Source organism: Muntiacus reevesi, chromosome 3 (assembly GCF_963930625.1).
Source record: "Muntiacus reevesi chromosome 3, mMunRee1.1, whole genome shotgun sequence".
NCBI lineage: Eukaryota > Metazoa > Chordata > Mammalia > Artiodactyla > Cervidae > Muntiacus > Muntiacus reevesi.
This window is the reverse complement of record NC_089251.1, coordinates 169886515-169899408: the sequence shown is the minus strand read 5'-3', so window position 1 is coordinate 169899408 and position 12894 is coordinate 169886515. Positions and strand designations below refer to the sequence as shown.

The 12894-nt window shown below is 37.8% G+C and overlaps 1 protein-coding gene across 8 annotated transcripts in view; it reads right to left on the bottom strand.

Annotated features, from left to right (window-relative positions):
* The window catches only part of SYNE1 (spectrin repeat containing nuclear envelope protein 1), a 471391-nt gene that overhangs the window by 349650 nt on the left and 108847 nt on the right, over positions 1 to 12894 (bottom strand). For all 8 annotated transcript variants that reach the window (XM_065931098.1, XM_065931099.1, XM_065931094.1 and 5 more), the window contains exons 6-7: positions 4212 to 4304; positions 2418 to 2596 (exon numbers count right to left, since the gene is read on the bottom strand). In XM_065931098.1, the coding sequence (XP_065787170.1) occupies positions 2418 to 2596; positions 4212 to 4304 (272 nt within the window). The remainder of the gene's footprint in view (positions 1 to 2417; positions 2597 to 4211; positions 4305 to 12894) is intronic.

Genomic DNA, 12894 nt, shown 5'->3' with positions numbered 1-12894 from the left:
TATTTTTCAACTGAGAGAAAAGAATACCTAACAAAGTAAAAAAAGGAACATTTAAAAACACCGCAATTGATAATAATTCACCTCTGTATTTTTTTAAGAAGCCTCTAACACATTTCTAATGACAATGACAAGCAGCCTGTGTTTACACTCTCAGATCATATCAGACAAATATAATGTGGCTGAGCCACATCAAATGTGGTAGAACGAAATGCAGATGGATGTGTCATCTCTCTAAATTAGTCACAAAAAAGCCTATACTCCACACAAGTACTGGCAAGATTAATTTACCGTACCAATCAAACTGTTTGATCAAATTGTTTTTTAAATTCTTCTTTTTAGAATTGCCTTGAGGGCAAAGCACTGGTGACAAATCTTTGCTCTTTCATAGTGGATTTAATTCAAAGTCAGTTATTACAATTAAGAAGAGATTAAAGTTGGTGGTAATATTTTGTTGTTGAAAACAGAAGCGAGGCAAGCTCACAATGAATAACTTTTTTTCTATATGTAACTTATCAACTATAAAGGCAGTTTCAAAAGTGTTGCAAATATGTCTTTGGACAACATTTTTTATTAAGTCTAGAGCTTTTAAAAGAGATCAGTGAATTAGGTAACATTCAGTAGATAAATACTCTGGTAATTTCTTCTTAGAAAATTAGTCTCATTATAGCTGTTTCTAAATAAAGCAGAAATAATACCACTCAATTTTTTTTTATTTACTATATTCTCAAAATTTCCACAAACTATAAAATGCTACATATCTTACTGAAACATTGATTAATATAAAAAGTTGGTAAAAGCCCTTAAATTTTTTCTCTGCAAACTTTAAAGTCCACTTAAAATCTTGTTTTACCAGTGCACACTCAGCTTGCATAATTAAATGCCATGTGGATCAACAGACAACAGACTATCATACTGACACCAATACAAAGTTTTATAGTGATAGCATCGTGATATATGTCACAGCATATATGTGATCAACATCCTCTCCTACCCAGCATGTTTCTTCTCCCTGCTCCATTAAGCTTAAAATAGATCAGTGATGCCCACTGTGGATGGAATGTAAAGAGCATGCCAGCAATGTAAGAAGGGCTTTCCATTTCATCCCTACTAGAGTGCCAAGAGCCACAAAGCTTTGCTTTCAGAAATATTTTTGATTGCAACTTGAATCATCAAAATATACCCCCAATTAGAAAACAACCAACACACTTGAAAAGTTAAACAAAACTATCTAAACTAGTAACACTAATTATATCTTCTCTATGTTTATTTTTTTCACTCCTTATTTTTGCTCTTCAAATGCTTTAAAAATAGAACTGCCTATGTTTAGTGCCTCAGTGTTTCATAATGATAAGTACTTGTTTACAACTATTTTCCAGAAGTAGAGCATTAAATTCAGATTAGATTTAGGCATGCAAAGCAAAACAGAAAGTGAGTCAACTTTACATTTCATTAGGGAAATCTTGCAAAAACACAACTTCTATATGAATAGATCTTATTACTGACCACATCTGACTGCAAAATGTTGGTATGATCAATTGAAAACTCTACTGAAACTGCTATGAGAAAGTACTTTGTGAGAGTAGGAATTTTATATCCAGTATTAATGGATATGGCCTTTCTGGTAGCTCAGCAGAAAAGAATCTTCCTGCAATGCAGAAGATGCAAGTTTGATCCCTGGAGAAGGAAATAGCTACTCATGCCAGTATTCTTGACTGTGAAATCCCATGGACAGAGGAGGCTGGCGGGCTACAGTCCATGGGGTCACCAAAGAGTTGGACATAACTTAGTGACTAAACAATAACAACATTATCACATATATGCACACACATGTAAATTTATTATGCTCTGAGGCAAACAAAACTAGAAGCAAATTCCCAGTCTATAAACTGGAGTTGACAAAATAATCTACATTCCAGACAAAAGATGAGATCAAAGGAAACACTGAAAAATAAAATTGCTGACAAGTTTCAAGACATAAAAACAAATTATAATTATTTCAGAATGTGGACCTTAGTTCATAATATTATTGAATATCACATAGTAGTCTCATGAAGAGATAATCACATTTAAACCTTTAATTTATTTGTGGAAAGATTATTTAATAGCAGCAGAAAATCCAAACAATGACCTAAATAGAATTAGTCCTCATGCTAATCAGAGTGCAGGGATTAAACAACTTAATCGGGTCCCATCACACGAGTGAAGAAGGAATTAGTTTTATTAGAGGATTTTTCTAGAGTATCAGGGGTGCTTTCTGTCTACATTTTAACTCAAGACAAGAATGAAAGGAGACCTGCAGCAAAGTCATTCATTCATGTGTCTCCACAAATTCTGCAACCACTGCAATGAGTACTCAGTCATAAACGAACTTCAATTTTTCAAGGGTTTCTTTGAACAAACTCCTGCTAGGAACTTACTTGGTGACTGTGTACTGGACCCACTTCAGTAGCGCCTTCTTAGCATTTCCTTGGATCTTGGTGGCCACCTTCCGTTTGCTCGGGGGGCTGGCGGTCTCAGAGCTGACCATGCTGTCCACGGAGGACGTGCTGCTGGACAGAGCCTGCAGCTGAGGCAGGTTGCTGGTCAGCTCCTCGATCTGCATGTGCATCAAGTCAGCAAAAACATCAACATTATCCCGGTTCTCTCATTAGATGTTTTCTTTTTCCAGCTTGATTGATCTTAACACCCTTAACACCCACTGACCATGCAGGCTCTTAAAGGACATGATTGATGTCTTACACCTCTGTTTACTTCCTACCACATCTAAAATGGGACCTTGGACCCAGTAATGGACACTTGTCAAATACATGCATGAATGAATGAAAACAAAACCTAACGGTTTTCCAAACTCATAGGATGTACGCATCAAGACTGAACCCTGTTGTCTTAGACTGACATATATGCACTGTTAAGTGCCAAATAGCTAGCTGGTGGGAAGCTGCTGTATCGTGCAGGGAGGTCAGTTCCGTGCTCTGTGATGACCTGAGAGAGCGGGATATGGGAGTGAAAGGGACGCCCAAAAGGGAGCGGACATATGTCTACCCATGGCCGATTCGCTTCACTGTGCAGCAAAACTAGCAACATCGAAAAGCAACTATGAAAGTGAAAGTGAAGTTGCTCAGTCATGTCCGACTCTTTGTGACTCCATGGACTGTAGCCTACACCAGGATCCTCAGTCCATGGGATTTTCCAGGCAAGAATACTGGAGTGGGGTGCCATTTGCTTCTCCAGGGGATCTTCCCAACCCAGGGATCGAATCTGGGTCTCCCGCATTGTAGGCAGATGCTTTACCATCTGAGAACCCTCATGTAAACTATGAACCTTGAAATGATAGTGATGTGTCCACAGAGGTTCATTAATTGTAACCAAAGTATTACACCACTCTGAAGCGGGGTGCTTCTTAAGGGGGAGGCTATCGGTGCATGTTGTGGGTGCAGGGGGTACAAGGGAAATCTCTGTCCTCTTTGCTCAATGTTTTTGTGAACCTGCTGCTGCTGCTAAGTCGCTTCAGTCGTGTCCGACTCTGTGCGACCCCATAGACAACAGCCCACCAGGCTCCCCCGTCCCTGGGATTCTCCAGGAAAGAACACTGGAGTGGGGTGCCATTGCCTTCTCCAATGCATGAAAGTTAAAAGTGAAAGTGAAGTCACTCAGCCGTGTCCGACTCTTAGCGACCCCATGGGCTGCAGCCCACCAGGCTCCTCCGTCCATGGGATTTTCCAGGCAAGAGTACTGGAGTGGGGTGCCATTGCCTTCTCCGTTTGTGAACCTAAAACTACTCTAAAAAATAAAGTATTTTTCTTTAAAAACTAACCTATTGGCTAAAAGAATTATCCTGGATAGATTAGCAAGTCAAAGTCTCCCCTTAATATTTAAAAGGAGTATAGAACCTCTTCCTTCCAGAGGACCAAGTAAAATTTCCTGAAGTCTTTCTACACCAATATTTCATCTCCATCATGTCCCGACCACTTTTCAGATTGGGTATCTAGGCCAGAGTTCTTTGGGGACTTCCATATACAACACTTTAACAGAGGAGAAAGGACTTTTTCCTGCTCACAAAAAAGTAATATACATGCGAAGGTCACATTTCTGCTAACTTGAGGATTAACCACAGAAGCATGGAAGAGGAGGGTATCTTCATTATGGAAATGTCCACCAGTATCTCCATCCATGACATTGTATCAACTGAAAAGGGAGCGGAAGTACTGTACCTGGAAATACAGGATAATGGTCCACATCAATCCCAGAACAATGGAGGGTCGACCATCAGCTATATCAGTGGAGTTAATGTTGACTAGTTTAATCTGTTCAAAAAGAAAAACTGTACTAGTAATGTCCTAGAAGATTACAGACCATTTCATTATGCAGTAAGCAGCCCTTTATTAGACATCAATAACATCTAGTCATGCCTGTGCAGTGGTACACAAGAGTAAGTAAGGTGAGCCATAAAAAACTAACAAGCGCATGGTTTCAGTGGAAATTCCAGGGGCATTCACCAGGTGCACACAGTCAACACAGCTACAGAATGAATTTCAAAAACTAGCTTGACGTTTAAAAAAAATATGACATCATGCAAGGAATTACTAACAAAATGCCAAACAGAAAAAAAAAAAGGGTTATTCTTTACATTCAGAGGTTGACTGGAACGTAAAAGAAACTGTGAGGGGTATTTTAAGAAGATGCACTTACTTTGAAGTTTGTTACCAAATAGCATGAAACTTATGTTCTCTTTTACCTATAAAAGTCAGGAGTTAAAAATTCTAAAATATGTACTAACCGGTGATCCTCTGTACATGGACTGACATGAAAAACAAAGGAAGAAGATGATACATATACATAAATAGTCTTTCAAAATCCATGTTATTTGTTCAAAGGGGGTAAAAAATGTAGGTGGTGAATGTAGAGCATAATTTGCAGAATACATTTTAAAGACAAAGGAAAGCCATGAAAGAGTAGAGCGGAAAGTGATTGTGGGGTTCAGTTCCCTACTTTGGGGCATTGACAACCGAAAAGCATTCAGGATTCATCTGCCTACAGTTGTCCTCATTTATTCATTTCAATGACTTCCCATCTATGAGAAGTATGACTTCGTAAGTCTCGGGAAAATGGACTAGTATGGTAGACTCAGCTTAGTCCGTCTCTACAGAATACAATTAACAACTGCTCCTCATCCTCTTCACAACCACTGAACAAATTAGAAAAAAGTGAAGTACTCCTTAGTTTCCAGTTCAATAATTCTCAGCAGGATTTAATCAGGTATGGTATTAACAATAAAGTTCAGGAGTTTGTAAATGGCTTACTTTTTTAAATTATCAGAAGCAAAAATATCCCACAAATACTTTACTCTTGAGTAATCAAACTTACTAGTTAGATATCAGAAGAATAAGGTAAAAGCTAGCACAAAAGTCACTGTAAATAATTTGAGACATGCCCGTGGGATTTTGTTTCACTAGTGAAGTTCATTCATCAAGTTCAGAAACAAAACAAAAAAAAAAAAAGGGAGAATTCCCATAGATTACAAGCTTAGGTGTTTATTTCTTTAAAACCTAGAACATGAGATATGTAATACTTTTTTGCTGTATTAATAATAATAAAAGATTAAAGTATAAATCATATTTCTTTAATCTTTTATGGCAGAACCTATTGCAATCTCTTATATTCATTTTAACTGTTCTGTTTTACACCCTCTCCAGAATTTTCTCCACATCCATTTTAGTATCTGTGGGCCACACATTTATAATATATGCTAATAACCACAAGATTAATGCATTTAGTAGAAGACAAATTTTTTCTCTTTCCTTACATGTCATTTTTTTAAATGCAATTGAATATATAAGTTGTATTTCCTACCTCAACCCAGTACCAATTATACTATGAAGTTTTCATATTCAGCTTACCATAGAATCTAAAGAGCTTTTGCTCAACTTGTGAAGAAAAAAATGTTTTTCAAAATTATTTTCTCTCTTAAAAACTGTTCCATAATGGGTTTGAGAAGCACAGGTTTTATGTTGTTTTACATCCTCTACTTTGCAAAATCCTATGAAATGTACAATAAACTTAATAATCTAAGATTGTAGAATGGGCAACAGAGAGACATTCAAAGAGACTAAAGAATTCCAGAGACGAGAAAGGATGAATCACACAAATGACCACTCAATGGAGAAAAACTCATGGAAAGTAGTGATGAATCTATTCATCAGTCATACAAGTCTTATTAAATACTAACATATCCCTTTTTATGTAAACTAGTGGAAAATAAACAGAATGGTAGGGTTTTCTTCAGTAAAACTTGAAGAGTCTATTTGTTATTCTGTAAATCAAACTAGAACCCAAGTACTAAACAAATCTATCATGTAAGGAAAAAATCTAAATGGGGGACAAAACAAATATAAACATTAAAGAAAAATTCTTGAAAATATGCTTGAGATATAAGTTCTTTTTTTTCCATTTATGTTTATTAGTTGGAGGCTAATTACTTTACAATATTGTAGTGGTTTTTGCCATACATTGAGATGAATCAGCCATGGATTTACATGTATTGAGATACAAGTTCTTACATTTTAAAGAACAAAAATAAACAGTAAGAGGGAGGGAACCAAAGAGTTTTCACAAACTCCTTCTATCCCACAGTCAATTATTTTGTGAGCCAATGTGGTAAATAAATGCAAGTAAAAGAAGCCCAAACCATGTATTTCAGGTATATTTTTTAAAATTAAAACAGGTTTTGAGATTTGTGGAGACAAAAAAATACTTGGGATTTTTGTCCTAAGACTCAAATGTATTACTTTTTGCCCTTAACAAATATAATATTCAAAATCTGAATTCTCTACTTTCTAAAATTTACTTAGGTTTGTTCTGTGAAAATGGAGATGGTACAAAGAAGTTTTCTGTGAAAATAAGACTTTTTGATTCTATTTACATATGATGACTTTCATAGCGAAAGTGAAAGTCGCTCAGTCATGTTGGACTCTGCAACCCCATGGACTGCAGTCCATGGAACTCTCCAGGCCAGAATACTGCAGTGGGTAGCCTTTCTTTTCTCCAAGGGGTCTTCCCAACCCAGGGATTGAACCCAGGTCTCCCACATTGTAGGCAGATTCTTTAACCAGCTGAGCCACAAGGGAACCCCAAGAATACTGGAGTGGGTAGCCTATTCCTTCTCCAGTGGATCTTCCCTGACCCAGGAACGGAACCAGGGTCTATTTCATTTTTCTCCAAGCCATTAATTAGTAAAAACAATTTTGTTCCACATTCTAGACAACAAATACACATCAGAATGAGAAGAGCAGACACGTTCGCCCTGTCAATGAATACACACCAGAACAAAGAAGGACACTATTGTTATACCAGTAAAACAGAAGTCAGAATGATTTGGAAAACTCTAACTATTCTGTTAAATAATGCTTCGTTCAGCTTTCCATGAAAAACTCATTGGGCAAGAGAAGGAAGAAGAGAAACACTCCATTAGGATGATGCTAAACTGACCTGGAGACAATGTCCAATCTTCTATAAGAAATTTAAGATTGTTTTTTTACACATCACAGTGCCTAGAATCTCTGTTTGGTGTGAAGTTAGCACAACTGACTGAGCTTCATCCTGACTCACTGCACTATAAACTCATTAAAATGTAAATTATTTAAGGGCTAGAATATAGTTTTCTTTAATTTTGTATTTTTCCAGAGTTCCTATTTTACAAAAAGCATTCAGTTTGCACTGGTGGAGTAAATGAATTAATTTAGTGCATAAAGACAGAGAAGTAAATAATTGAATTATTCTTTTTTCCAGAAGTATCTGTATATCATTCATAAAGCTGGTTTTAGTACTGCCAAACACAGACTTCTTGAATTTCCACAGGTTAGAAAGGCTAAATCTAAAAGGAGTGGTGCAACCCTTTTGAAGGGAAATATGTCAATGCCTAACAAAACAAAATATACACTTATGTTTTGATCCAGCAATCATACTTCTAAAAATTTACCCAGAAGATGCACTTCTAATAATATGAAAGTACTTATGCACAGTTATTAATGCCATCATTGTTTCCTGTTTGAAAAATTCTAGAAACAAGTTAACTGCTCATTCATAAAAGAGTGGTTGAATAAACTCTGGCACATCCAGGCAATGGAATAGTATGTAGCTGTGAAAATGAATGAGGAAGCTCTCTGTGAATTGATTTGAGTGATTTCCAGGGCATAAAGTAAAATGAAAACGGTAAAGTACAATTGGTATATAACTAGAATGCTACCCTCATGTAAGGAAGAAGTTGGTATATGAAAATATACCTGCTCCTTCTTGCAAAAGAAATATAGGAAAGATAAACAGAACTGGAGAGACTGGTGAACTAGAGGTGAGAAAAGAAGTGAAAGGAAGGGGAATGGCTATGCAGAAGTAGGGATGAGGAGGAAATGCCACTTCTCTAAGAACAACTTTTACCCAGAATTATAGTAATGTCTCATTCTCTAAAATAAAAAAGTCAACTAGGGTGTGTGTGTGGTGGTTACCCAAAGTGGAATATAACGCTATTAGTGAAGTAAAACTCGCTTAGTCATGTCTGACGCTTTGTGACACCATGGACTATACAGTCCATGGAATTCTCCAGGCCAGAATACTAGAGAGGATTGCTGTTCCCTTCTCCAGGGGGTCTTCCCAACCCAGGAATCGAACCCAGGTCTCCCACACTGCAGGCAGATTCTTTACCAGCTGAGTCACCAGGAAAGCATAACTCTATTACAAATTAATAACATCAGTTCAGTTCAGTTCAGTTGTTCAAGCGTTCTCAACTCTTTGCGACCCCATGAACTGCAGCATGCCAGGCCTCCCTGTCCATCATCAACTCCCGAAATTTACCCAAACTCATGTCCATTGAGTTGGTGATGCCATCCAACCATCTCATCCTCTGTCATCCCCTTCTCCTCCTGCCTTCAATCTTTCCCAGAATCAGGGTCTTTTCAAATGAGTCAGTTCTTCCCATCAGGTGGCCAAAGTATTGGAGTTTCAGCTTCAATATCAGTCCCTCCAATGAACACCCAGGACTGATCTCCTTTAAGATGGACTGGTTGGATCTCCTTGCAGTCCAAGGGACTCTCAAGAGTCTTCTCCAAAAAAAAAAAAAAAAACAAAAACAAAAACAAAGAGAGTCTTCTCCAACACCACAGTTCAAAAGCATCAATTCTTCAGCGCTCAGCTTTCTTTATAATCCAACTCTCACATCCATACATGACTACTGGTAAAACCATAACCTTGATTAGACAGACCTTTGTTGACAAAGTAATGTCTCTGCTTTTTAATAGGTTGTCTAGGTTGGTCATCACTTTCCTTCCAAGGAGTAAGTGTCTTTTAATTTCATGGCTGCAATCACCATCTGCAGTGAGCTTGGAGCCCAAAAAACTAATCACTCACTAATCACTGTTTCCACTATTTCCCCATCTATTTGCCATGAAGTGATGGGACCGAATGGTATGATCTTAGTTATCTGAATGTTGAGCTTTAAACCAACTCTTTCACTCTCCTCTTTCACTTTCATCAAGAAGGTCTTTAGTTCTTCCTCACTTTCTGCCATAAGGGTGGTGTCATCTGCATATCTGAGGTTATTGATATTTCTCCCGGCAATCTTGATTTCAGCTTGTGCTTCCTCCAGCCCAGCGTTTCTCATGATGTACTTTGCACAGAAGTTAAATAAGCAGGGTGACAATATACAGCCTTGACGTACTCCTTTTCCTATTTGGAACCAGTCTGTTGTTCCGTGTCCAGTTCGAACTGTTGCTTCCTGACCTGCTTACAGATTTCTCAGGAGGCAGGTCAGGTGGTCTGGTATTCCCGTCTCTTGAAGAATTTTCCAGTGTTTATTGTGATCCACCCAGTCAAAGGCTTTGGCATAGTCAGTAAGCAGAAGTAGATGTTTTTCTGGAAATCTCTTGCTTTTTTGATGATCCAACAGATATTGGCTATTTGATCTCTGGTTCCTCTGGCTTTTCTAAATCCAGCTTGAACATCTGGAGGTTCACGTATTGCTGAAGTCTGGCTTGGAGAATTTTGAGCATTACTTTACTAGCGTGTGAGATGAGGGCAATTGTGTAGTAGTTTGAGCATTCTTTGGCATTGCCTTTCTTAGGGGTTGGAATGAAAATTGACCTTTTCCAGTCCTGTGGCCACTGCTGAGTTTTCCAAATTTGCTCACATATTGAGTGCAGCACTTTCACAGCATTATCTTTTAGGATTTGAAATAGCTCAACTTGAATTCCATCACCTCCACTAGCTTTGTTCAAACATAATCACACTGAAAGGGATGTGGAGAACAGAAGTAACCTAAGGAAATTTGGACAACAGTCTTTCGACTGGATATTGTAATGCTGAAGACCAAAAGAACTGTACACAAATACTGTTCTCCAGTTAGTAGACCTGTAACTTATAGATTGTGGGTTAACAAAAGTAGCTCTGAAACCACTTTGTGTATATATACTAGGGGTGAAAAAGAAAAGAATATATTGGAAATGAGAGCCAGGTTTCTCATTTTCAGAGAAAACAGAAGAGAATCAGTATGAAATGGATCTTACAGTGTTGTACTGAAATCAGAAGTGTCAGTTTGAAGTAATGGTTTACACACATCTATAATAGGACAAGCTAAACACACACACAGAGAGAGAGAGAGAGAGAGAGAGAGAGAGAAACATAGATATGTGTGTATATCCAGATCAGTAAACATACACATCTCTAGAACTGTATGTGGGCCTGGGGCAATGAAACTTCAGTGGCAATGAACACCCACAGCACCTAAATCTTCATTTCTAAATGCTATTCACTAATGAAAGGAACAAAGCCTCATTAGAGAAGAGGTTGATTCCAGGTCTGGAGGAGGGGAAATATAAGATGGTGGGAATGCAAACTAGTACAGCCGCTGTGGAGAACAGTGTGGAGATTTCTTAAAAAACTGGAAATAGAACTGCCATATGACCCAGCAATCCCACTCCTGGGCATACACACTGAGGAAACCAGATCTGAAAGAGACACATGCACCCCAATGTTCATCGCAGCACTGTTTATAATAGCCAGGACATGGAAGCAACCTAGATGCCCATCAGCAGACGAATGGATAAGGAAGCTGTGGTACACATACACCATGGAATATTACTCAGCCATTAAAAAGAATTCATTTGAATCAGTTCTAATGAGATGGATGAAACTGGAGCCCATTATACAGAGTGAAGTAAGCCAGAAAGATAAAGACCATTACAGTATACTAACACATATATATGGAATTTGGAAAGATGGTAATGATAACCCTATATGCAAAACAGAAAAAGAGACACAGATGTACAGAACAGACTTTTGAACTCTGTGGGAGGTGAGGGTGGGATGTTTCGAGAGAACAGCATGTATATTATCTAAAGTGAAACAGATCACCAGCCCAGGTTGGATGCATGAGACAAGTGCTCGGGCCTGGTGCACTGGGAAGACCCAGAGGGATCTGGTGGAGAGGGAGGTGGGAGGGGGGATCGGGATGGGGAATACATGTAATTCCATGGCTGATTCATGTCAATGTATGACAAAACCCGCTGGAATGTTGTGAAGTAATTAGCCTCCAACTAATAAAAATAAATGAAAAAAAAAGAAAAAAAAAAGATAAGCCTGGAAAAGGTTTAGTTCTAGAAAATAAGGAAATGCTTATAAAAGGATGGGTCCATGTCACAAGAGTACAGGTGTCAGCATGAAGGAACTCTTAATGGCCAAAGGTAGAAAAATTTAAGCAAGAAAATAACAGCAACAACAATAGTACTCATATTGGATTAAAACCATAGAATAAAATAAATACACATGAGTCCACAATGAAATAAGTAAGCAGTTGAATAAATAAATGGGGCAGAAGAAAGGTCGCTTTGTCTTACATAACAATTCCAGTTAATAAGTATGAAAGAAATGAGGGAAAAACAAAATCATCATTAAGTGAACAGCACAGAAGTATTATTGAAGGCAGCTGATACTAAAATCAGTTAGCAAAAGCTTGAGGAGAAGAATATTAGCATAATCTCAATTACCTTCCCTAAATTATTTCTCAATTATAAATGGAAAAGTAGTGGTTTCACCATAAAAAAAAAAACAACTCAGCAGGTGACTTTATCAAGTAGTTGAGGGTAGCATCACCAACAATAAGACAAGACAGAATCCCGTCCCTTCTAATATGATATACCGAGAAGAACATATCATTTCCTTGGAATTCTTGCCAAAAATGAACAACCTCAATCTAATCATGAGAAAATATTATACAAACCAAACTGAGAGACATTCTGAAAAATAAGTGCCTAGCAGTTATCATCAAGATCATGAAAAACACAGAAAGACAAAGTTGTAGAATGGAAAAGATAAAGGAGCAACAACAATTGAATGAACACAAGGCATGTTACTGGATTATATCCTGGAATAGAAACAAGATATTGGAGAAAAAATGTGAAGTGAGATTAGTTTCTATGCTTTACTTGGCAGTATCATATCAATTTTAATTTTCTCATTTGATAGCTTTACTATGTTACGTATATGCTACACATGCTACATATATGTTATATACATTATATATATGCATAAGTGACCAATAGCCTCGTGTTTCCTATGTACTGCGTGTGTGTGTGTGTGTGGTCAGTCATGTCTGACTCTCTGCGACCCCATGGACTCTTCATGTCCCTGCTAGGATCTTCTTGTGCATGGAATTTTTGCAGACAAGAATACTGGAGTGGGTTGCCATTTCCTCCTCCAGGGGATCTTCCTGACCCAGGGATTGAACCTGAGTCTCTTGATTCTCTTGCATTGGCAGGCCAATTCTTTACCACTGCGCCACCTGGGAAGCCCTACATATATGTACCATGTATATAAATAAGTTCTTCACATTAGAGAAAGCTAACTAAAGTA